Source organism: Periplaneta americana, chromosome 1 (assembly GCF_040183065.1).
Source record: "Periplaneta americana isolate PAMFEO1 chromosome 1, P.americana_PAMFEO1_priV1, whole genome shotgun sequence".
Taxonomy (NCBI): domain Eukaryota; kingdom Metazoa; phylum Arthropoda; class Insecta; order Blattodea; family Blattidae; genus Periplaneta; species Periplaneta americana.
In genome coordinates this window covers 133,881,977-133,909,567 of record NC_091117.1, presented here as the reverse complement: position 1 = coordinate 133,909,567, position 27,591 = coordinate 133,881,977, and the positions used below count along the sequence as shown (strand labels likewise).

Genomic DNA, 27,591 nt, shown 5'->3' with positions numbered 1-27,591 from the left:
GTACAAACATGTGAAAGTATAAACATCTTTCATAAACTGTAGTCATATTAAAACAAATTCTCTATATCATGATTCAACTACTGGTATTTTATTTAATGAATTTGTATCTTAAGATTTTATGGTATTGAGCTTTTACTTTAAATTGTGAAAGAGTTTTATATAACTTATTCCATTTCACGTGGGAAACCATTTCCAAATGCTTGGTTAACCTGGAAGACACAGGACAGTTCATTTTGCTAGCTATCCTGTTCTTTTCAATTGTTTGCTTGCTGCAATTCCTTGCTATGTAACTTTATTCAATAAACAAGATGTATTAGAATGTTTAATGGCTAATAATAATATTGTTACTCATTAATCAAACACGCGGCAGCTATAACCGCTACATTATAGTAGTTGTAGTATTTCCATAACATGGCATCATACATACCAGTACTAAAAAAAATATATCTTCAAGTAATAAAAGTTCTATTAAGTAAATTACAGATATTATCATATAATATTAAAGCCATATGTATAGGTTACAAAGATAACATCTTTATCAACAAATATGCCTATGTACTTTCACTACTTTTCACATAAATTTTACTCCTGAAGTTAACATTGCCTCACTGTTTTTCGATTTATTTTATAGCACCACCAGTGGACCCATGCAACCCATCTCCTTGCAATGTTAATGGTCAATGCAGAGTTGTAAATGGAGCGGCTGCCTGTCAATATCCTGAGTGTATCATCAACCAGGACTGCCCACGAGACAAAGCCTGCTTTGCGCAGAAGTGTCAAGATCCTTGTGTAGATGCTTGTGGTGTAAATGCTCTCTGTCAAGTAGTAAACCACAATCCAATATGTTCGTGCCCTGAAGAATATGTTGGTTCACCTCGTGTTTCCTGCCAACTTAAGCCTGTAGAGCTGCGTAAGTATCCTAGATTGTATTGTACATTAACCTTTCTTAAATGAAGTTATACCGGTACCAATCAATATTATAAATTTTAAGAAACATATTTTATATGGTTAATACACACACACACAGATATATATATATATATATATAGACACACACACAGATTGTAAGGTTCAGTCAAGGGTTACTTATATTTTAAGAAACATTTTAAGGCTTTTTTAAAAAATAATGTCGTCATTCTTAGTGAGAAAAGTAATTAAAAACACAGAATTTTGTTTAATAATAATAATAATAATAATAATAATAATAATAATAATAATATAATAATAATAATAATAATAATAATAATAATAATAATAATAATAATGTCTGTGTGTTAGCGAGCAGTAGTTTTGCTCCAAGATTGTGCTTGGGCATGGGTTCGAATCCCGCATGGGCTGTTGTCTAGATCTTGTAGTTAATACAGCGTTGTTAAATAACTGGTACAAAGAATTAAGGTAATTAATATAGGAAATGATAAATACAATTTAGAAATAAATCTTAAAAGGAAGACAAACAACAATTAGAAGATTACAGAAATTCATTTTGGCATTATTTGAGCATGGCAACAGATTGGTAAATAATACATAAATATTTGGTATGAAGTAGTATGAGAATTAAATACTGGTACCATAATTGTGTTGGAGAAATGTGTATGCAAAATACAGTTTGCCTAAATAAATGTTTAAGAGTGGTTAAAGTTTGCACTATAAAAACCAGTTGATACTGAACATATTAGAAAGGAGTTATAACTGTGATAAACAGAAATAATAATTGAGAGAATTTCAAAATATAGAGAGAATTTTATGAAATAACAGATTTAAATAGAATTACTACAGACTAAATTTCATATCGATCACCAAGGAGAAAATGAAAAAAAAAAATAGTAATAATAATAATAATAATAATAAATAATAATAATATTATTATTATTATTATTATTATTATTATTATTATTATTATTATTAGGCTACTACTAGTACTATTTTGAAGTCCTTGTTTAGGATATTTTCCTAATAATATAATTAAATAAAAATAAATAATTGTTGTATTGCTATATTGCTATCGTCCTTCTTAAACTTTATTAGAAGTTGTAGTATTTATCTGCTTCCAGGATTAAAGATAAATGTATGTGGTTGTTTTTAGCTCCTAAACCCGAATGCACAGACAACTCAGAATGTACAAATGACAAGGCATGCATCAACCAGGCTTGTCGCAATCCATGTGTTGAATTTCCAAATACATGTGGCGTAAACTCTCTGTGCCATGTGCAGCTTCATCGGCCTCTGTGTGTCTGCAAAGATGGCTTCACAGGAAGTGCTCAAGGCCAGTGTTATGAAAGTAAGTACCATAATTGCTTCCCTGGTTAAAGTTTAAGCACTAATAGAGTGATTTTTTTATGAGCTCAGTAAAGCTATAAATTTACTTTGTTGTTTACTTAACAATACCAAAAATCTGAATAGAGGAGAGCCAATTACCTTGTATAGTTAATATCTTACTACTTACTTACTCCATGGCGATTACGTTCCTTGAAGGAACAGAGCCTGCTTAGCAATAGAAGCCCATTCTCTTCTGTCCTGAGATCTTCTCCTCCATGCCCTTATACCTATCTGCTTTATATCTTCTTTAACGCCTTCAGTCCATTTCTTCCTAGGTCTCTCAACACATCTTCACATCTTCTACCATCCGGCTTCCCTCTATAAATCTTTTTCAGTAATGATCCCTCTTCACTTCTTTCAACATGGCCGGCCCATCTCAACCTTGCACTTCTAATTACTCCCATTATATGCGGTTCACCATATATCTCATAAAGTTCCTTGTTAGTTCTAATTTTTCTTCCCCATGTCGCAATTTTCCTTTCCTCATTTATTAGAAAAGACCAAGTTTCAGAGGGGTATGTAACCACCGGCCTGATTATTGTTATATATATTTTCTTTTTCCCATTTCTTGAGAGATCTCTAGATCGTAATAAAGGAAGTAAGACCCAATAGCATCTGTTTCCCGCCTGTAATCACTCTTTAACCTCTGTCAATACCGTATTATTATCAGTTATCACACTCCCGAGATATTTAAAGCTCTGTACTCTTTCAAAATTGTTCTTTCCAATTGTTATGTTATTACAGTGTACCAGTATCCATCTACCTTCCTCTCATGTAGCAATCATATATTTAGTTTTACTAGTGTTCCTTCTCAAACCCATTTTGATACTTTCTTGTTGTAGTTGGGTAAAGCTCGACTGTAATTCTTGCACAGATCTACTAATCAGTACATCATCATCAGCATATGTCAAGATTTGAACCATTCTGTTATATACCGTAGTTAATATCTTCATCATCATATTTGCTAGAATTACCGAAACTACGTACTTGCTTTAACTAGCTAATACTAATCTTATTTATCCCATTTATACATTATATTTGTAGTAAAATAAATTATATGTTCTTTACTCTACTTTAACACAAGCACCAATGTTGAGGTTCTATTTCGACAACTCTCTTTCTTTTTTCATGGCTCATCTATCTAACTGGGAATATAAAAAAAGACACAAGAAAATATAATGAGTTCAGTAAACCATTATTTCGTTTGTTTCTTCATTTATTCATTCACTCAGTGTTGTCTTTAATACATGAGCACAGTGGAGAGTTGCCCAGGGGTCCCACGAGCACAAGGGTCCCGTGCTAATCTATGCACAAACCAGAATTTAACACTAATTTTCCAATCACCTACCTCAACATTCAAATCTCGTGCTAACTCGGTAGAAGGAGAAAAATTACGTCTTGTAGCAGAGAGTTGACATGTCTGACATCCTGAAGAATATTGACTTCAGCCAATTATGAAGGCATTCTTGCAAAGAAATTTCACAAATGTTCATGTTGAACACTTGATCAATAATAAATAAGTCATGGTAATTTCATAATATGCACCTGCGTTATTTCAGTCAGTATGATTTACCAGTCGAGTACCATCTTTATGTTGAAATTTTTGTTTTCAAGTTCAAGGTTCATGTTGTATTGTCGAAATCTTTGTATTGATTAATTTTTGCTGTGCATCATGTTTTTTTTTTTAATGTCAAAACATTGATTTTGTTTGAGGTACTAATAAACATAAGTTTCTTTTATAAATAATTTACATTTTTACTCCTGTGAGCATTTGTCTAGGCAGGGTCCAGTGCATTGCTTTGCCTGGAGCCCTATAATGCTGTTAAGACTTCCCTGAATTCACCATTCATTATCTCACTCTTTGAACCACAAATTACGTAATTTCGTGATTAATTCAGCAATTCCTGTTTTCATTTTTTAGATTTGAAGATCTGGGTGCAATCCCCAGTGCCAGAGCAAAAATTTTCTCCTAAAATAACATGATATAGCAGATAAAATCTGTACTAATATAAATATCATATAACTAATAAAATATTTAGTCATACAGCAGCGTAAATTGCTAAACAGTACGTAAAGTCATTTATATATAAATGTGCTCCTGTGTAGTGATATCTAAAGGCGTACTATAATATAATGGCATAAAAACATGGAGCAAGACCAAAGAGGAACAAAGGAGAGTTCGAGGCGATACTGTGGACGGTCCCCAATGTAGCTCAGTTGATAAGAGCATTCAGTGCAAAGAGCAGAAGACCTGGGTTCGATCTCCAATACTGGAGCGAAAATTTTCTTCTAACAGAACATAATTTATATTTGGGATTAAGCTAACAGCCTTTTCTAACCTCAACTTTTCGTTATGTTTATTTGATTTATATTTTCACATTTCTTTTCATATTCTATCATTCCTCATTCTTTGAAAATGCTCTGTTCTATAATGTGAAAACTAAGATTTTTTTTTTTTTTTTACAAATACACTGATTTATTTAGTCATTATCTTGAATAACTGATAGGTTTGGAAGTAAATCCCGAAAAGACAAAGTATATGATTATGTCTCGTGACCAGAATATTGTACGAAATGGAAATATAAAAATTGGAAATTTATCTTTTGAAGAGGTGAAGTTCAAATATTTGGGAACAACAGTAACAAATATAAATGATACTCGGGAGGAAATTAAACACAGAATAAATATGAGAAATGCCTGTTATTATTCGGTTGAGAAACTTTTATCATCCAGTCTGCTGTCGAAAAATCTGAAAGTTAGAATTTATAAAACAGTTATATTACCGGTTGTCCTGTATGGTTGTGAAACTTGGACTCTCACTTTGAGAGAGGAACAGAGACTACGGATGTTTGAGAATAAGATTCTTAGGAAAATATTTGGGGCTAAGAGGGATGAAGTTACAGGAGAATGGAGAAAGTTACACAACACAGAACTGCACGCATTGTATTCTTCACCTGACATAATTAGGAACATTAAATCCAGACGTTTGAGATGGGCAGGGCATGTAGCACATATGGGCGAATCCAGAAATGCATATAGAGTGTTAGTTGGTAGGCCGGAGGGAAAAAGACCTGTAGGGAGGCAGAGACATAGATGGGAAGATAATATTAAAATGGATTTGAGGGAGGTGGGATATGATGATAGAGAATGGATTAATTTTTCTCAGGATAGGGACCAATGGCGGGCTTATGTGAGGGCGGCAATGAACCTCCAGGTTCCTTAAAAGCCAGTAAGTAAGTAAGTATCTTGAATAACCTCTAACATTTCGTAAAAATTACATTTTCTTCGATGTTAATTTGTCTTGTATGTTTTTTTAATCACACACACTGCTATGCAATGTATCAAAGTATTACGGTTTTTACCTATTTATTGTAGGTTTGATTATAATTTTTTAATTAATTGACTAACATTAACATTTGATGCTTATTTCAGTTGGATGTCGATCTGACTCAGAATGTCCACCAACTCAGGCCTGCGTGAACCGTCAATGTGAAGACCCATGCTCTTACACACAGTGTGGAGTGAATGCAGTGTGTAGAGCTGATGGCAATCATCGGGCCCGTTGCTACTGTCCAGACAATTACCGTGGAGATCCTTTTGTCCAATGCACAAAACCTGAATGCACCAGTGATGACGAATGCCCTTATAATCTCGCCTGTCGAAATGAACGCTGTGAGAACCCTTGCAATTGTGCGCCTGGAGCTCTGTGCACTGTGACCAACCACCGTCCAGCATGTCAGTGTCCACCTGGATACATTGGAAATCCTCATGTCGGCTGCACTATAGGTAAGCACTTGTTTAACGCAGTATTTTTCAGTCGTATTAAAAGTAAGAACTATTTTTTAAATGTTAACAAATCCACAAAATCTGTTGAATTGGTGTTATACAATCTTCTAAATTAGCCTTTATAAGTCTTTCCATTAATTCATTTTATTAAAAAATATAGGCCTACATTATAAACATGAACTTGTTTAAAACAGTGAACTCTGTGTCTGCAAATTATTTAAGTAGTACCGGTACTGGTACTGATACTATTACAGAATCAGGATAAAAGGAATTTACCAGATTTCATAACAAATTACAGTAAGTAATTGTTTAATATTAGAATACATTATATAAAATTATGCATATCAATGTTTCCGTGTTATTATCTATCACAATTTTGCACATGAATTAGCATTAAAGTTATCTATAAAATCAACAATAAGATCATTTCTTTTATTTACATGTGCCAGTTTAAAGCTAATTTTTCATTTTTGTAATAAATATACCGATATTTCACATTAAATAGAACACGATATTTCGTAGGTTTTCAGGAATTTATAACTATATAACAAAAGTACAAACGTGCTTTTTTAAGCCTACAGTAGCTCGAGGACTTACTCAAAGTAGCAGGTAGTGTTACACAATTTCGGACTAAAAAAGAGAACACTCACATCAAGTTGACTTAAGCTTGTCAATGTTTGTTCTACATCAGTGGTAATCACCTTGTGGATCCTGGTTCTGTACACATTCTAAATAAAAGATTTTTATTACTCAAATACATTAGTAGGCTATTTTAAAATGTTTCTTAAATAATACTTTTACATTGCAGCCCATCATACTATATTATCTCGAGGGTCACTAGTGGTCTGTCGATCATAGTTTGAAAAATGGAGGCGTGAGGAGTTGCACCACAGTCTAGTATATACAGTCACGAAGCTTGAGTTTATGAGGATACTAGAAACAATAGACTGTGCAGGTACTATTTCGCATTGTCTGTGATAAGGCGATAGTAGCGATCCTAGTGTTTAGCAACTATCTACGGATGCATATTTACTACGTATTGAGCTTCATGACTGTATATACTAGACTGTGGTTGTACGGTCTTGTAAACATAAGAGTATTAATTAATCAAATGCTCAGAACATTAGATTTTCTTAGGGTGACCAGACGCTCTCTTTCGTCCAGACATGTCCTCCTTTTAAGCCTTTGTCCGGGGTCCAGGCGGATTTAAAATAAAAACAAAAATGTCCTCCTTTTCGTAACTTGTATATATGCCTGATATTTTGAAATTATCTGATTTGACGGCTTTTTCAAGTAATTTGCGTGTAGGTGGCAGCAGCATCGACGGAATATACTCTCTGCCAAGGATTATAACTCTCTTTGCTTACAAAGTAATATTAAATTGACATTTTGTGCAGTCTTTTTGTGTATTTTGATAATAATTATAGTTCCCTTGACTTTCATATGTAGCTAACTGTAAAATCATTGTATATTGTTATATTATTAAGTTTTATCATAAGAATGCTGTAATAAAGTAGATATTGACATAATTTTAAGTATAATATAAGTCTAAGCCTAAATCTAAATAGATATTTTCTGTCCTCTTTAATAAGTATATAGTTCCCTTGACTTTCATATGTAGCCAACTGTAAAATCAATATTATTAACTTTTATCATACCTAATTATTTTGTAATATTAAAATACTTTTAAGTACGGTATGATATAAGCCTAAATCTGTACTGTAAATATTTTGTAAGAAAATAGATATTGACATAATTTATAGTATAATATAGGCCTAAACCTAAATTTAAGTACATAATTTTTGTCCTCTTTTTTCGAACAATGTCCTCCTTTTTGAAGCTTTATGTCCTCTTTTCTACCGATGTGAATCTGGTCACCCTAGATTTTCTTCATTTGTTTTCTAATATGCCAGTAAACGATGTATTAACACTTTTCTTTGAAATTTTGACAGCTTTGCAGTTTAGTATGTGCTGCTAGTTCGTAGTTGAATCCTCTTCTCTGCAGAGAGCACATAAGCATAAAAATATAAATTTACAAAAAGTATGGAGTTTAATCAGATATTCTTTTCTTCAGCTCCCATTATTGAAAGACCACAGTGTACAGTAGATGCGGATTGTGCCAGCAAACTAGCTTGCTTCAGTGGAACATGCCGTAATCCGTGTGTGGAAACAAAGCCATGTGCTGCAAATGCTGCTTGTATTGTAGTTGACACACTACCACTTAGAACAATGTCCTGCAGTTGCCTACCTGGCTTTGTGGGAGATGCTGATGTTGAGTGCAAACCAGGTATGTTTGCTATTATGCTATATCTATACAAAGTATGCATATGAATGCAACCACTTTAGCTTTATTATGTCAAGACGACATTCTACTAATTGTAGCATAACTTAATTTTTTTTTATTATCTAGCCTGTAATTAATTTTAAAAATAAGGGTAGGTATGATTAGTTAGTTGTACAATGAAAGGAAACTAATCAGGTATTTCTAAACATAAAAAATATATGAAGTAAAAGTACTTACGCTAAGGTGAGAACTTTATTGATTTCAGTGAGGGAAGTGGGAAAAAAACCAGAGGCGGTATGCAACCCCAAAATTTTCCTCTGGCATACCTCGATTTAAAAAAAGGCATACCTCTCCCTTACAACATAAATGATGTCTCCCTTGCAACATAAATGATGCATACAGTAAATTGTTTCGTACAGTCAGTAACTTGAATCTTTGAAGCTTACGCAACACATTAAATTTCTTAATAAAATAATTTCAAGTTACTTCAGTCATTTACTAGATCATTTTACAATATCCTTCGAGATTTATAATTTAAAATACTGTTAAAGCTTCAAAGTGCCTTACTTAATTATTAATAAAAAATCCAATAAAAAATGACACAATCACTAAATTGGCAACAACGGCCACCACAAGCTACAGACCACAGCCTTCTATACTTGAAATACTACCGTTGTAAGCATTCCAGGGGTTGAGCTTATCAAATAAGTGTGTTTAAATACACACTGAATACAGTTCCAAAAGGCTATGGTTTAGATTTACGAAGCAAACAGATAGTACTCTTTGCTGTGAAGAAATGTATAAACAAATTTTTACGATCACATTTTTTCAGTGACAGTATGTCATTTTTCACTAACGGTATGTTTTCTGGCCATAGAAACCAGTGGCGGTGTTCCATACCAGTGCATACCGTTTCACTTCCTTCACTGATTGATTTCCCTAAAATTAGTTATAAACTTTATGTAGTAAACTGTTCATTGTTTTCTTTCACATGTGAAATCTGAATAACATTTCATATGATTACGTAAGTTTCTATAGATTAAAGAATCGTTTTCTTTTAAATTATTTCTACAACTAATTGCAATTTTTTTTATTTTATGAGCTTTGTAACTTATTGTTCATTTAAAATTATTTTGTCTTAACAGAATATTGTTTCAATGTTACATTAACAGCATGTATGTCCAAGTTAGAAAAGTAACACTTCCAGACTAGTTCAAAAGCAGAATTTTAAGCATGCATCTCAATTTAACATATTTGAAATACTAACATTTATTATGTATTTTACAGGTCATCAGAATGGTGTTAGAAGAGTAGAATGCAATAACATCACTAACAATGTTTCCCTTTTGTCTTGATTTGCATTACTAACACAAATAGAGTTGTTATTATATTAATAATTTATAAGTAATTAATTATTTCGATATTCTTATGTCTATGTACTTGTAATGTGTACACTTGAAATTGAAACAGCAACACACCACCTACTACATTCATAGTGGTATAATTTTTGTTATGAACTATTATACGTACATGTCAACACATCTTACAGGAGATGGACTTAGGATTCTGTACTTCCTTACTTGTCAACATCTTTTATAACTTTGCATGATTGTGTATTTTATAATTTTATTGAAACGTGCTTCATCTTGCTTAAAGTTTAATTTTAGTAATATAAATATTGTAATTATTATTCACTTTAAACTGAAGAAACCCACAATAATGTTAGGAATCCAAATGAAAGATCTGTTGAAAAGTACTGAATTTTACAATAAAATCAGTCATTGTTAAATGAGACTTAATTCTTGACGTAATGGACATTTTGATGGACTTCTTAATTTTCTTCTGGATTTAACAAAGGTTGAAACAAATCAATATACTTTCTAGCTAGTATTATCATGGTAAGCAGTATATTAACTCATCAGAAACGTAACTTTAAAATTAAGCTAGTGGAACAGTATTCTTCGATTATCATAATACTGAAAGAAATTACTTAGTGCCTTTTAACTATGACTGATTCAATCCTGCATGTAAAATTAAGAAGGAAAGATCTCTTACGAGAAATTCCAAATTGTAGAATAAAATTAACAATTTAAAATTATCTGAGGTTTAGTTAGTATCTATTTGCAGTCACACAGATTACAAACATAAAATTAATTGAGCTATTTAAGATTGTCATTTCATGTGTATAATTTTTTTTTAAGTATTTAGTGACTTTGTTTTAACAGTTTTCCTTTTGATAATGCCATCTATCCGCTATATGCAGAACCTGAATCACGTAAAGTGAAGTGGGTAGGCATTGGATACATACATGTTATTTGAATATGCATCATCTTGTTACATAAAGACGTATTCAGATAAGGTAGCTTATAAATTATACCTCAGGCAAGGAATTCATATCAAAGTTCATTAGAATTGATATACATACTGGTATTTACGTAACATAGGATGTTGTGTTAGCAGATTTTATAGATATTTGTTCCTATTTTCTTGTTTTTAATGCTACAGCTGAAGAACCAGGATGCAAGAGTAACGATGATTGTCCTCAGAGTGACACTTGCCTCAACAGACAGTGTGTCAATCCCTGTACAGTATCCAATCCTTGTGCATCAAATGCAGAATGCCATGCCACGAACCACAGAGCAGTGTGTCAGTGTCCAAATGGACTCACTGGAAATCCTCTCGTCAATTGTTATCAAGGTATGTATATACATATCAACACGTCATATTTCTAAATTGAAATGTGAAACAAGATGACATTTTCATACCATCGCTAATCTATGTAAAGATTAATTTTTGGTCCTACAGGATTATCTGTTATGGTTACTATTGGTTTTTAATGAAGAAAATTATGTCAAACATGGAGTAAGGCCACAGAGTGAAAAGGAGAAAGATTCGATCTGGTGCTGTAATTCAACCTCGGCGTAGCTCAGTTGTTGGAGCACTTGATATGTAGAACTGAGGACCTGGGTTCGATCCCCGGCACTGGAGCGAATTTTTCTCCATTAATAATCATCACTAATATTTAAATAATAAATATTTTAATTCAATATCCGTATGTGAGTAAAAGTCAGTCCTTCATCATTGTTAATTCCACGAGAGTGTAGGCTCCAGCACAGTATTCAGATCTGGAGAACTTGTTATAATATTCAGGTTACCTGAATTCGTTACGACTTTTATTCAAAACATTTAGATAGTTGTTTATCATTACAATAAAGATTAGACTTTGTATGTTAATTTTGGTTAGATTACATTATATACTTAGATAAATTACTACATAGACTTCAACAAACAAAATTTGATAACACAATCTCAAGGGAAAAAATGGAACTCTCGGCATCTTAATCTACAGTTAATTCCCGATTTACCACGCAAATCGTCTGTAGCTGTATTTAGATTGGCAATAGGCCATGACTGTTTGACCAAGCACCTGCATAGAATTGGAATATATCACTCCCCTAACTGCTCATTGTGCAACTCTAATCAAGAAATGGATTCGGAACACCTCAAAATCTGTGCTTCATTGACTGACCATGTCAGTATCTTTGAAAAATATTGGAGTGCAAGAGGTCAAATGTCTTTATTGTCAAACGCCTGTCATTAGAAAACAACAACAACAACATTATATTACATTCAGGATAGTTCAGTTTAATAAAATTCAGTATTTGTCAGTATCCTCGCACCATAGCTATGTGGTCTAAGGCATCATGCTTTGAACTGGCCAGTTCGAATCTTCTTAAGAGAAGAAATTTTCTCATGAAATTTCGGTCAGTGTATGGGAATGGTGCCTAGCCAGTATTATGATGAATTTGGCGAACTACTGAGGAGTGAAATGAAGTTTCGCGAGCCAGTTATAACGACTGGGGGGATCATCGTGCTAACCACACACATTACCCCTATACTGGTTGGATGATCATTCACCTCTGCTGAGGCATATGGACGTGAGGTTAGCAATCGGCTAGTAGGCATTGGCCCTTCATGAACTGTCTCGCAACGAATTCATTGTTCTTGTATGTGGCCAATAATGTAGTTTTGAGTGTAATATAAATATTCCTAACAGAGATGAAAATTCCTAATTGTTGATTAGTTTTCAGAACTCGGCTATTATTCAGCAATGAAGCCATCTCATCTTGCAGCCCATTAGTGTTGAATTATATAAATGCATCTAATAATCTGTGATACGGTATATCATATCAGTCAAATTGTTTTGACCATAGAGTTAATTTTGTGTGTCAGTCGTCAGATAGATTTAATTATTTAAGTGTTACATCTCTCCAACAGTTCTGCAAAAGCCTGAGTGCACTTCTGATTCTGAATGTCCTGGAGACAAGTCGTGCATCAGTGAACATTGTCAAGATCCATGTACTGTAGCAAATCCGTGTGGTTCTGGAGCAGAATGCCATACTGTACAGCATCGTCCAGTGTGCAACTGTCCAGATGGTTGGGGTGGTAATCCACAAGTCCAGTGCTACAGACGTAAGTTGAACTCAGATATTTTTACTCAAAATTTCATGTACATTCAGATAAATATTGCTTCCTAGCAAATGTTATAATAGTCAAATACAACTACAACAATAATTATCATGAAATTCTCAGGAGTCAATTAAGACAATTACAAGAATGAGAGCAATCACAGTCGAACGTTTCTAAATCTTGCACATAGAGAACGTGATTGTCTGTTTATGATGTAAATTTAAATTATTGCTTCCTTCAGCAGTGATTTCATAATTTTGGTTGTAACTTAAAAAATATTTATGTAAATAATCAACAATGTGTAAATAAATGCTTTTCATGAGTTGTAAGAGTCACGGAGTAAGATTAAGTACAGTACTGTAAGCAATATGTTAAATACACACATACACACACACACCACATCACATCACCACCACCACTGCTGCTGTCACTGCTACTGCTGCTTGCAGTAACAACAATACAAATCACTATTCATTGTATTTAACATGGTGTATTATTAAATTATTCAAAATACTAGGCCTACAATAGTACAGTAATATTTTATTTAATATTTCTTTCAACTGCAGAGATTATTAAACATAAAAATTCAACTTGGATGAGAAATGACCGATGAATTTTACCTGGAGCTCTCTGTCAGGGATAGAGTTCTTTTACGTTGTAAATCTACAACATGGGACCCATAGCTTTACTTCCCTCCTGGAGGAACCCATTTTAAGAATTTTACTGACTTTAAAATTCATTGCTCTTAGCTCTTTGAAACCTTGAATTTGGCTCCAACAGCCACTATGGTAACCACCAGACCACCATAGATGACAAGTTTCAAAGCCCTGTTATTACTATTATATTTACAATTCAATTTCAATAACACTACTAAATGAGATATTAGAAGCAAACACTACTAATAATTTATTTCAAAACGTTATTATGAAGCATAATATAGAACTTATATTATTTTGTAACGTAAGTGACTTACTGCAATATAATATTTCGAGAACGAAGCACACATTGAAAGGCAGACAAGTAGATTGTAGAAATAAGAACACCAAGGCATTAAATTAAGACTATAGAATAAGGTTGTAATGAAATTACAAACAAAATAGGGAGCAAAAGTTGCTCCACATGACCTGCACAGAAAATGTCATAAATGAATTCTCCTATAAACTGTTCATTAGGTGCATTATATGTAAGTACATGTGTGTGCCTAAGTGTAGTAGGAAAACAATAAGCAGTAACCAATCATTATTGGAATATTTTACCATTTCTGCAATTTTTCGTGCAATGTAATGTCTGCATTTCATATTAGAATGACAATAATTGATGCTTACTAGTAGAAAATTTATAAAGTTCTATTATACCACTGAGTAATTGAAAGTTTTCATTCTTCATTGCAGCCGAGTGTAAGGCAGATTCAGACTGTGTCTATGACAAAGCCTGCATTAATGGTAACTGTCTGAATCCCTGCAAATTTGGAACTGGAAGTCAGTGTGGTAAAGGTGCAGAATGCCATGTTCAGTCACATCGAGCACAGTGTGTATGTCCAGCTGGTACACAAGGAAACCCACTGCTGTCCTGTATATCTGTGGTGTGTCAATATAATGAAGATTGCGCAGATGATGAAGCATGTGACCGGCTCAACAGAGTGTGTCGACCTGTATGCGAGAGTGACACATGTGCTGAAACTGCTGTTTGCATCGGTAGAGATCACCAACCGAAATGTATCTGCCCACCAGGGACAACTGGAAATGCATACATTGAATGTACTGGTAAGTGTATCAATTAGCTGTTTGTGAAAAAACTGAAGAAGGGAAAGAATGATAATTCATGAGTTAGGTATCGAAGTTGATATTGTTAACACCTGTAGGAACTAAATTTGCTGTCAGAAGATTTGAATAGAAAAAAAGAAATTTAATTGTTAAAATCACTGTTTAATATTAGAAGATAAAAATAGGCAATTTTCACATAACATGAAGATAAATAATAAATGAATAGCAATAATGAGTTAGAAAAGTTTATTTTCTACAGAAATACATTGCAATTATCAATTAAACAAAATTATTTGGGTGATAAACTTAGCTATATGCAAATTTATTTAAACCTCAATATTACAATATGTATATTAATTCACTTTTGTCCACCTCTTTGGAGTAGTGAAACTAGCGGGCCTGGATCGAATCCTGTTTGAAACAAATTGCCTGATTGTGGTTTTTTCTGGAGTTCTCCCTCAACCCATTAAGAGCAAATGCTGGGTAACTTTTGGAGTCGGATCGTGGGTTCATTTTGCCGTCATTATGACTTTCATCTTCATCAATCCTGCTTACTTCCATACTCATGTCATCCTATCATAAGGGGCAAACAGAATCCGACCTAATGGGTGCCTCAACTTCAGAATAGGATTCTTCAGACAGTCGCCAAAAAGTAGGCAGAGGCGCAAATGGCAACATGTCAGTATCCTAAGTTAGTTAAAAAAATAGTTGCGTGGTTTAGGAACAAATTTAATTATAATAGATATTTCGTTACTTATTGTTTATTAATTAATGGTTTGCTGTGTAAATTTATTTAACAAATATGAAACATCAACCATGATTATGAACCCAAAAGATATATGAAGATCACTCTAAAATCCAAATGAATTATTAATTGGTAAAAATAATATAGTCTATAAAGTGCCCTTCATTTCTCCATATACATCATAAATATCTTTAACCATTTATTCTTATTTGTACCAACTCTTGGTTCAGGGATTTACGTGAATGTGTCTTTCGAAAACCGCAACCAACGTAATATGTAGCATGATCATAATGAGTTTTGTCTACATTTTAACCTTAAAGGCTGTGTATCTAATATAGATATATTCAACAAATGAAAAACAAAAGGAAATTTAAAAGAAACAATAACTAGGAACATAAGTACAAGTATAAAAACATTTTCATTATTTTAAATAAATACAAATAACTTCTACACATTTTCCTGTAATACTCATAAATATATCAATTTGCTATAATTGCTTTCTTATGAATATGTTCCAGTAAATACAAAATGTGTCTCAGTGAAACATACGTACAGCAGAATCCGTATGGGCCAATTTCTGCCAGATGCTTTTCCAATTCACTGCAGGCTAAAGCAAGGAGATGCACTATCACTTTTACTTTTTAACTTTGCTCTAGAATACACCATTAGAAAAGTCCAGGATAACAGAGAGGATTTGAAATTGAACGGGTTACATAAGCTCCTTGTTTATGCAGATGGCGTGATTATGTTGGGAGAAAATCCACAAGCTGTTAGGGTAAACATGGGAATTTTACTTGAAGCAAGTAAAGAGACAGTAAATGCCGAAAAGACAAAGTACCGGTATATGATTATGTCTCGTGACCAGAATATTGTACGGAATGGAAATATAATAACTGGAAATTTATCCTTTGAAGAGGTGGAAAAATTCAAATATCTTAGAGCAACAGTAACAAATATAAATGACACTTGGGAGGAAATTAAACGCAGAATGAACATGGGAAATACGTGTTATTATTCGGTTGAGAAGAAATGGCACACACTTTCTAATTATACATAAACATCTTCAATTTTCAATTGTGCTTTGTAATAAAGTTAATCCTAGTCCATCTCTAATAGTCTCATTTTAAACTATCCCTTTTAGTTTTTTCCACAATACTCTGTCCCTCTTAAAGCATGCTTAGGCCTGCATCTGATTTTATTAGTGTCTATGTTTCTGCACTACAATAGGAATATAATAATATTTGTAGATCATTAACTTGTTTTTCTGTAGTATTTCCCAGTTTCAATGAACATTTCTTACTGCTCCGAAAAATTTGCTTTACCGCATTCCATCTGCCTGGTACCGTAACCTCTTCTCATATACTTCCATTCTGTGTAATTTTACCTCTTAAGTAAATTATTTCATCAGCCATTTCCACATTTAAAACACTCTGTTTTACAATTCTCATAACCACTGTCTTCTCAATATTAATTAATTTGTAACTCATGTTTTAGCAGCTCTTCATACCAATTGTGTGAAGAGGTTTTTAAAGCTCTTTCATTTTCTTCCCAAATTAGTATCGTCTGCTTAGACCATTATTTCTATTGATCTTTGAGTGTCTCTGTTTTTCACTCTTTTTACTACTTTACCCATAACCAAATTAAATGGTAGTGGTGACAAAGTACTTCCTTGCCTCATTCCCCCCTTTGTTTCAAACCAGTTGGATTACTTATCCTCAATCCTAACACAATAATTAATACGTCCATTGTGCAGTAAATGTTTTTAATTCTTTGGATCATTCCCTCATATATACCCATTTCTTCAAGTATCTTCCATACACTATTCTTGTCACTGAGTCCAAAGCTTTACTTATATCGATGAATGTATTATTGTCTCCTTGTGAAACTCCCACCTTTTTTTTTATTGTTACATTTCATCAGTCAACCTCATTATAGGCCATGAAGGCCCACAGTGTAGTGGGAGGTTAGGGCTCCCACCAGTACAATCAACATTAATGGCAGTAGGGATGTCAGTCCTACATTCCCGCTGCCTCTACTCCCAAGGAAATACCTCTGATACTAATTTCTGTTAGAGGCTGAGTAAATCCCAAGGTTACAATGTGGCCTGGAAGATTAGGCCTAGGTCAATGAACAAAATCCATGAACCCATCAGGAATTGGACTTGCAGCCTTCTGACTTTGCAATGCTTTTTTTTTTTTCAATTGGTTATTTTACGACGTTTTATCAACTGTTAAGGTTATCTAGCTTCTGAATGAGATGAAGATGATAATGCTAGTGAAATGAGTCGAGTGTCCAACAACGAAAATTACCCAGCATTTGTTCTTAATGGGTTAAGGGAAAACCCCGAAAAAATCTCAGCCAGGTAACTTGTTCCAATCAAGATTTGAACCCGGACCTGCTTATTTTATGGTCAGGCATTCTAATCGTTAACTCCACAGTGGTGGACCTTTAGAGTGTTGCGACGCTACTACACGCACCATAGTCACATTTAGTGTGGAATAAATCGTTATTATCTGTTGTTTCCAAATGTACACATTCTTGTTTACTAAAATTATTGTGTTTTATCTGCTCTGTTCCCACAAAAATTTCCTTGTAGATACTTAATCTTCTTAATGTATTCAGTTGTTTGTTGACAACATACGGTTCACTATAGTCCACCATAGTCTTTTCAGTTCTTTTTTTCATGAGAAATGAGGGGTATATTGATCGGTGTTCATTATAGATGCCTGTTGCTAGTAGCCAGAGTTGGAATGTAGTCAATATATACTGCAGAACTGTGGTACTGATGATTTTAATATAGATGATTGTAGATATTGAATTTAAACAAAAACCACCAAATAGTTTAGGAGAAAATTGCCATACAGTACACAGATAGACAGATGCCATGTTCAAAACTTCTTTTCGATATGAGGAATGCTGAAAACGTACATCAACATTTTGCAACATCATAGATTAATCTTTACACTTCATTTAATGAGAAAGTAAAAATTCCAATAAAATACCCTGTTGCTCTTAGTTATTGTATAGCATAATATATCTATAAGTTTCTTACTAATATCTTTAAAACCAGTTGTTATATTATAAATGAAGATTGTATAATACATAAGAATAAAATGAAATCGTTTTGGACATGAAAGTCAACCAATGTTTTATATTACTTAATATTTTATGCTAAGTATACAGAAACAAGATATTTTCACACCATAGTTTCAAATGTTCATATAGTATAATTTTGTATTTCTTAATTATTTCAGGCCCAAGAATACCACCACAGCCAGAGTGTAAGGTTGATGCAGACTGTTCATCACAACTAGCTTGTATTAATACCCATTGCCAAAATCCATGTGCAGTGGCGAATGTGTGCTCACTGGATCAAGAGTGTCGCATCCTGGACACACTGCCACTTCGCACTGTCATGTGCCTGTGCCCTCCTGATACCATCGCCGACAGTAATGGACGTTGTGTGCCAATTTGTAAGTTCATGTTTATTGCATACAATTTTGAAGAACATTTACCCATTTTCTTAGAACAAACTAGAACATAAACGAATCATCAGATGACTGAAAACAAGTTATGGTCTTTTAAACCAATTCATAGTAAATTAGAAAGGTCTCTTAAACAAATTTATAGTAAATTAGAAATTACTTCCGATGAGAAGAATTTATTCTGTATGTCTCTGCACTGCATTAACAACTAGTTTCAGTGTCTAAAAGAGAGTTTCAGAATTAAAATGCATCCTAACTTTAGAATGAGAATATTTTTTACCTTAAAAATGAATATTTTCCTAATAACATATAGTCTAATTTTATTTTCTCCGTATTTTTTTTATTGTCTTGTCATGAATGCTGCTGTTAAAGGACAATGAAACAAGGAAAACCGTACATTGTTGTATGGTTTTACGATTATGTATCATTTATGAATGTGGATTACATTACTCTAACCAGTTCCAACTTGAGCAATTCAAATTCTTCCCAGTCTCCCAGTATCTTCTTGCCTTTTGTTTATATTTAATTTGTTTGGGAAGCTTATTGGGTTCATGTAACCCATGAATGAAAAACAGGACAAATTGAAGAAATGGTTACAAAAGTAGGACACAAAAAAAAATTTGTGGAGGTTCTGTATCATATGTTTTTTTTTTATGTTAAAATGATCACTTGTGATTTTATGTAGGTTTATACTAAATAATTATCTGTACAATATATATATTAAAAATATATATAACACAAAACCAATAATATTATAGTATCTTGCAGTGTAGGCTTTCACGGCCGGAGTCTATAGATCTAGATTCATTTTCCGGGCTGAGAGGCCATGGTCTATTGGTCTGGTATAAAACCAACCAATAGACCACGGCCTCTCAGCCCGGAAAATGAATCTAGATCAATATTATAGTATAATATCTTTTAGTGCCAGCACTGTACATATTATGTAGCATTCATGAAAAGTACCAAGCTATTTTTTATATAAAATAATTCATAAATCACCATATACAGAGTGAGTAGAAAATAGACAACTTCAACAAGTAACCGAGTCAGAACCTTTAAGGCATCGAAAATCATCTTACTTAGTTTTGTAAATATAATCTTCAAGTTTCTTTTAACAGCAACTTTCAATGTGTACATCCTGCGATACATGGCATATACCAAGGCATTAGTTGAGTTCTTGCCAAATGCATACCGTAGTAACATACCTTGATCAACACTTTCAACAGCTGCTCTGATGCGATTTTTTATGACATCTAGGTGAGTAGGAAGAGAGGAATGAACACCCGGTCTTTCACACACTCCCATAAAAAAGTCACAAAGTATGAGTGATTTGTCTTCAACTGTTGCACAATCAATTCAGCATTGTGGAAGAATTCTATCGAGATGATCTCGAATTTCCCAGTGGCAGTGGGGTGGTTCCCCATAATGTTGCAAAATGAAGTTTTTACTGACTTCAAGCAGTTGAGTCATCAACCTATTAATTACCGTGTCGAGATAAGAAGCTCCTTTAACAATTTTATTTTCTATTGAAAAAAGAAGAGACGATACACCTTTATGCAGGACATAGTGCAAAACACATTTACCTTTGAGGAATTCCGCACATACTCCATTGTTGCCTTAGGATTTTGCTACTTTCAGTCCTCATATTTGAATGTTATGTTTGTTTACCTTTCCATTGATATGGAATGTCGACAGAATTCATTTCGGATAATTATTGAAGCACACAACTTACTGGAACTATGACGTGATGCAATCGATATACATCAATAAAGACTTTCGTTGTTGCTAAAAAAATTCTACAGATAGAATTTCTAGATCTTCAATGGTCATGATAATATAACATGTTGAAGTTGTCTACTTATTTTGTAATCACGGTGTATTTGCTGACAGAAAAAATTCCGGTGCCTTCAGTACACTCAGAAGAATAATTTTATGTTCACAATTTCACTCATGCTGATTTTCAGATGTAAGGTGAAAAAAATTGAAATTGTGGCTGATGTCACCTCTGGCACTAAAAGTGTTAATCGAGTGGCAAAGAGTCAAAAGTACCTAACCCACAATTTGAAAATCATTGTTGTTTTATCTCTGGAAGTTCAGTCTAAATTGCTAGCTTGTTAAAAGAGTTCCTAAAATTTTAAGGTACCTTTTAAGTAAGTTCAATCTCTGAATAAAATATATGGACAAAAGACTAGATTTTTTCGAAGTTCTGAATTATGTTTTGAAATTCATTTATTGAAAATCAGATGATTGTGACTTTTTCATAAAAATACGAACATGTCCTAACAAATACGGATGTCTAGTAACCCTAAGAAAGCATGCAATAATACGAACACTAAAGATTTATTTGTGACATAATTTTAGTGTTAATATGATTGTACTAATTATATTTATTGTAACTTCTTCACTTCTAGTACCAGTGAAACCGCAATGCACAATGGATGGGGACTGCAGTGATTCAGACAAATGCGTAAGAAGTCGATGTGCAGAAGCATGTCATGTGGACTTGTGTGGAGTGAATGCCCTATGCAATTCTCAAGGTCATCGTGCTATTTGTTCATGTCCGCCAGGATATGAAGGCAATCCCCATGTTGAATGCTCTAGAAGTAAGTAGTATCTTTAATTATATGTATACTAATATTGAGACTAATAATTTGAATCAATTAAAATAGGTACTCTAGTTAAGATCATGGCTGCGTTAATTCAGTACAAATAATAATTATTAAAGTTCTAATGCAGTTCAATATAACGCATATTTAAAGGTAATTATAAATTTTACAAATGAAACTTTACCTAAGATAAGAGTATTGTAAAATCTGTAGACAGACTATTTCAATGTGAAACTTTCTCATTCAACTACACAGTAACCTCAGGTAATATCGAAACGTCTATGAAATTTCGTAAGTTTACATTGTTTTGTATCAATGGACCATCGCCCAGTAACTGTTGCTAGTTTTTCACAGTTTTTCAGTGGAAAAAATACACACAAATCCTAACTTAACTAACCTTACCTTATAGCAGAATCTCAGAGTGACAACTCCTTCTTCGATACATATCTCGTGTTCTGTAAATATGCTTTCTATAACACAGTGTAATTCTTGCTTCGTGATTAGATATTTAAAGTGAGATATTATCTGTACATTGACGTTTTCTAACAAGCTTCTAATTAAGCATCTATCTCGTCTATTTTCTGTTCAGTCAAGTTATCCTTCCTTTTTGTTTTCTTTCATTGAACACTGACTATGTTTCACAAAAGTTTGTCACGAATTTATAAACTATGGGTTTAATTGGTACTGTGAAATTTAAATATTTTCTATGAAATTTTCTTCGACACATTTTCACAACTAACAGTTCATGAAACTATTATATTTAAAATGTTTTGTTCCAACTATACATACTCACTTGACACTAGTAGTAAGTGAACATGATCGTACTGTTATCAAGCTCACATTATACTGAGCATATCTGCTCCAAGCCATTGATTTTGGAGAAGGTTAGACTCAAGCTTCACGATACCCCAGATCACATATATAACACATTGCTCAGCCTTATAGGCTTTGACGGCAATCATTTTTATCAATTTCACTATGCTGCCATCTAGCTACTGCATAAGAAGTCACTTTAATTTGTATTGCATGGAGCAACTGTACTTACATCTAGTGGTCATTCTCAATCAACGGTGGCTATCCTGGTGGTTATTCTCTTTCACATGTTACCGTTTTTAACATGGAGCTGACCATTCTGTTATATATGTAATCAAGGACGATACCGAACTTACAGTAATATGTTGTGATTAATACTTCCTCCCTGCCATCTATTTTAGAGAAGGCTGCATTCAAGTTATCTTGACACTGTATTTATATTCGACTCTCCATCCTTTAAATTTGCTCCAAAAAAGAGTTATCAAAATTTGTCTATATAAACCTTTTGATTACCCAACGAAATTAATTTTTTAGGAATTTGGTGTATCAAATCTAGAACAAATTTATAAACAAACATTATTGGTTTACTTCCATAAAAATCACAATAAATTTAAATTTGATCCTCATGAATACCGTACGAGACAAAACTTCAGTTTCTTTCTAAACACCCCCAAATGCCACACAACTGCTGGATTAAAACACAGCAGAAATTTTGGACCCAGAATATATAATGTATTAATTAGAGCTTACCCTGAACTAATGAACTAAGTCCATTGAACACACATAGATTTAAGAGACAAATTAGATTAATTATTTAATTGTTTTGTCTTTCCTTAAGCTATATGAGTTTAAAATTGTAATCTAATATTCGTGTACTTTATATTTTCTATATTTGTATATGCCATTACATTGTCTGTATTTTCCTATATATTAATATTATTGTGCTGAATGAACACTCTCCAATTTTATGTAAGTAGACTGAATTGCACCAAGCACGAAGTTCTGCTCTTTCGGGCTGCAATGCCTAATGTAGTGTAAACCTTGTGTATTAATTAAATAAATTTGAAATTTGAAAAAATATATTGTTGGGAAAACAAATTAGATCTTCATACCAGTAATTTCATATTAGTCTTTCTAAATATGATCACAATTCTCTTTCCGAAAAATATAATTTCCTACTGGATCAGAATTTGAAAAATGGAAGTTTTGATTTGAGTCATTAAGGTATATTTTAATGTTATTGAGGAAAATATATGCCTACTGAAGGGGTGCACTGAAAGAAATGGTGAACAGGAGAAAAGTTCGGGGCAGAAGAATATATCAGATGAGAGACAACATTAAGATATATGGATCATATGCGGAGACTGTGAGGAAGGCGAAAAATAGGGAAGATTGGAGAATGCTGGGTTTGCAGTGAAAGGCCTGCCCTTGGGCAGAAAACTATGAGTGAAGGAAAATATGATTTCACTCAAATACATTCATTCAAGAATGCTGTATTTTAAAATTCTCTAACATTTTATCTTCAGTACTCATTTTATATTTTATCTTTGCTTTTGTATTGCAGTTCGTCCACCTATCACACCACCTGAATGTTACATCGACACTGATTGTGCAAAAGACCGAAGTTGCATAAATCTCATCTGCGTGAACCCATGTCTGGACAATCCTTGTGCTAGTGGAGCATTCTGCCATGTTCAAGATCACCAACCAATATGTAGATGTCCTGCAGGATATGAAGGCAATCCTAGAATTGAATGCAGACCATGTAAGTGTTGCTCATAATTTAGAGAGAATTTACATTGCTGATTTGAAAGCAATGCTTTCCAAAATGACAATTTTAATTTATATAATAAGTTACAGTACATTATTTTGCGTACGATTTTAATAAGCACATATTTAATTAATAATTTATTGTAATGACAGCCAATAGATCACTCAGTCGATGAATCACATTGAATTTTATGTTGTAATGATTGAAATGGTTTCTATGAATGAGATGCCAAAAATGCATTTATGTTTTCCAGAGTACCATAGGCTTATTTGTTGATGTCTCAAAAAACGAACTTTACAGTGTTGTGTCTTATGTCTACTTTTTATAGCTCTTCCATTGGTTGGTTGTACATCCAACTCCGAATGTACTCTTCAAGAATCTTGTGTCAATGGTCTCTGTGTAAACCCCTGTAACTGTGGACCAAATGCTGAGTGCAGAGTATCAAATCACTATCCTGTTTGCTATTGTCAACAAGGCTATTCTGGAAACCCACAGGCTGGATGCTTCAAAGGTAAATAACACATTCAAATGCTGTAATCGGAGTTATATTTAGGTCACAGTTTCAACAAATATCGTAATGTAAATGATAAATCTCACAGACAATTGTACAGGAAGATGGATATCAAAAGAGGGACAGATGAATGAAAATTGCTTAATATTACAATTGATGGTGCACCATTAACCAAGTAGCTGCTTTCTTTGATAGGGACCTGAGTTCAAATCTTGACAAATGCAAGTGTAAACTGATAGATTTTCAAAGGGTACTCACTCACGTTTATATATTATAAATTCGAGCTTTTACTTCGTTATTAACATAATTGTTGTTACACATAATGTTCAAGTATTCAGAAATTTAGTTAGCTTTTGCACTATGATTATTTCATCTTAACCCCTTCAGGCCTGATGTACATTATAATGTACGTTGTTTCTTTTTTTTTTTTTTTTTCTTTTTTTTTTTTTTTCCTTTTTTGGAATGTCTTCGATACTTTTAAATATTTTGAAAAATTTAATGTGATAGAAATGGAGAATATTATTTTTGAAACATTTCTATACTTGAATTAAAAATCAAATTTAAAATTTTGGGGTCCCAGGGGTCAAAATTGCTCCCAAATTTTTATTTTCTGTGAAGACTTGAATTGGGATTTTTAGATCCCCAAAATAATCATGTGACCATTTTTTTATATTTTTTAAATATAAATTCGGGACTGGAGGGGTTCCTGACTTCCACTTTAAGTACGGTACAAGATATGTTATATTTTTGTTTCCTATTGCTTCAAATATTTTTTGTAAAATTTTTCATTAACACATTGTTGACAGAGGACATTTAAATATACACATGTTGGAAGGTTTTTTTTTCAGCACAATAAAACATGGCAATGATTATAACTCTTGTATGAATGTACACTGAATTTATTAAAAAAGTCTCTTGTCCAGAGGGTGGGGACTTTTTTCTTTCTGTGAGAGCGCATTAATTGGGTAATATTCTTAAATTTTGTCAATTTTTTGTCTCTGTATTATTAAAAGTAATTAATTCGATCACCTTCACTAAGTACGAAACGTCATTTCTTGCAGTGGGATGTCAATCAGACAATGAATGCAGCAATGACAAGATGTGCTACAATGGCGAATGCCTCAATCCTTGCATATTGGGAGTCCCATGTGCTGCTAATGCAGAGTGTTATGGAGATGCCCATCGTGCAGCTTGTAGATGTCCTTCAGGTTACGCAGGCAATCCATTTGACCGCTGCGAGAGGGTTGAGTGCAGAGTGAATTCAGACTGTCCAGCTGACAAAGCTTGTTTAGAACATCGGTGCATCAATCCTTGTGCCAGTATAGCAAATCCACCTTGTGCGTCAAATGCAATCTGCTATGCACAGAACCACGCAGCAGGATGTAGATGTCCTGAACATCTGCCAATCGGTAACCCGCTGGCCTACTGTGAACGTGCCCCTGTACCACCTCAAGAACCAGAGTGTCGAATTGATGTTGACTGTCCAAGTCGCTTGGCTTGTATCAGAAATGAATGTGTTAATCCTTGCATAAAATTGTCACCATGCTCTCCAACTGCGCATTGTATGGTCCTAGATACAGTGCCTGTAAGAACAATGACTTGTACTTGTCCAGAAGGATGGGTGCCAAATGTTGATGGAGAATGTAGACCAGGTAAGACAAGGAATGTTTATTACACTGGGTGTATTTTTTAAATTGCATTCTGTAATAGGCTAGTAAGACTTTATCTGTAATGGCAGAAGTCAACATTGCCAAAACTTGTAGATATAGAATTTTGGTGTCTGTTTGCAATACGATTTGAAATTTCCTTTTTAAAAATTTGATTGGAATTTTAAACAGTTTTATACCAGTGCAAATATTAAACTTATGTGCCTAATGTATAAACAAAAGCATACATTTTAGTGAATAATTCCAAAGTCATTTAAAACATAAATTTCCCTGAACAACAAAAGTTTTCCCGAAAATGCAAAAAGTAGTGACATTGCAAATATGTCACATTACAAAGAAGTTGCTCAATCTTAGATGAAAATATATATGACTTAATATAGAGAGTCCGTCAAAGAAACCTGCAGGGATGAGAAAATAATCCTGGTGGTAATGAACATAACTCATATTAACATCTATACAAAATGAAACTTAATTGTTATATTTAAACATATAAGGAAAGGCTTCCTACAAATTTTGGCCTGTGCTTTTCTTAAGTAATGTTAATTAAATAAAAGATTATAAACCAATAATGTATAAATAATTTATTTCAAACAGTTATACAAAACTACGAAAAATTAACTTTTATTATAGCATAGGTAACTTAATTGTTGCAGTATTACAGTATCATATATGAGAAACACACTCGTACAAGAGCAAAAGTACCGGTACGTAGAAATCTTGGGAAAGCTTTGGTATTGAATTTGGCAATAGAATAGCATTGATACCAAAATGTAAACAAACACAGGAATAAAGACTGGGTATATATTACCTGTAACTACTGTCAATATGCTGAGTAAATGTCAAAAACAAATAAATACTGACTGGCCTCTTTGTCTGTAAGTAAACAGTTTTAAAACAGATATAAAAATGGCAAGATATAAACTGAAATTAGTTACCTGGTCTGAGTCTAAGAAAAATTATAAATAGTGTTGAGGTTAGGGAAAGAACATTTGTAGGTAGTTTTTAGAATCTTTGTATATTGTATCAGTGAAATCTGCTAATTTGTCACTTAATTGGTTGAATTTCATTTACATTTCCAGTGTATAAAACGTAATAAAACCACTTAAGTTTCATTGCAGGAAATATTCTAGATGAGAACTGTAAAATATTTAGAAACTCTTGTGTTGAGAAGATTTGTGTTAAAATATCATTTTTCACTTTTAGGTTGTACTTTAGATATTATGGATTACTTTGGTATATTTTAAAATAAAGTTTTTACTGAATGAAATAATAAAATAATAGATGATTATAGAAAGAGTTAATTTTATTGTTGGTTAATTTTAAGTTTTAGACAAATATTTATAAACTATAATAAATTTATGAATTTAAAAATTG

At 33.1% G+C, this 27,591-nt stretch overlaps 1 protein-coding gene across 1 annotated transcript in view; it reads left to right on the top strand.

Moving 5' to 3' along the window:
- dpy (dumpy) overlaps nucleotides 1–27,591 on the top strand; it is a 673,297-nt gene that overhangs the window by 608,345 nt on the left and 37,361 nt on the right. The window contains exons 194-205 of the mRNA XM_069827690.1: nucleotides 632–910; nucleotides 2,084–2,278; nucleotides 5,749–6,102; nucleotides 8,177–8,389; nucleotides 10,892–11,083; nucleotides 12,665–12,859; nucleotides 14,248–14,619; nucleotides 18,619–18,837; nucleotides 21,261–21,452; nucleotides 23,833–24,033; nucleotides 24,368–24,550; nucleotides 25,612–26,202. Of these exons, the coding sequence (XP_069683791.1) occupies nucleotides 632–910; nucleotides 2,084–2,278; nucleotides 5,749–6,102; nucleotides 8,177–8,389; nucleotides 10,892–11,083; nucleotides 12,665–12,859; nucleotides 14,248–14,619; nucleotides 18,619–18,837; nucleotides 21,261–21,452; nucleotides 23,833–24,033; nucleotides 24,368–24,550; nucleotides 25,612–26,202 (3,186 nt within the window). The remainder of the gene's footprint in view (nucleotides 1–631; nucleotides 911–2,083; nucleotides 2,279–5,748; nucleotides 6,103–8,176; nucleotides 8,390–10,891; nucleotides 11,084–12,664; nucleotides 12,860–14,247; nucleotides 14,620–18,618; nucleotides 18,838–21,260; nucleotides 21,453–23,832; nucleotides 24,034–24,367; nucleotides 24,551–25,611; nucleotides 26,203–27,591) is intronic.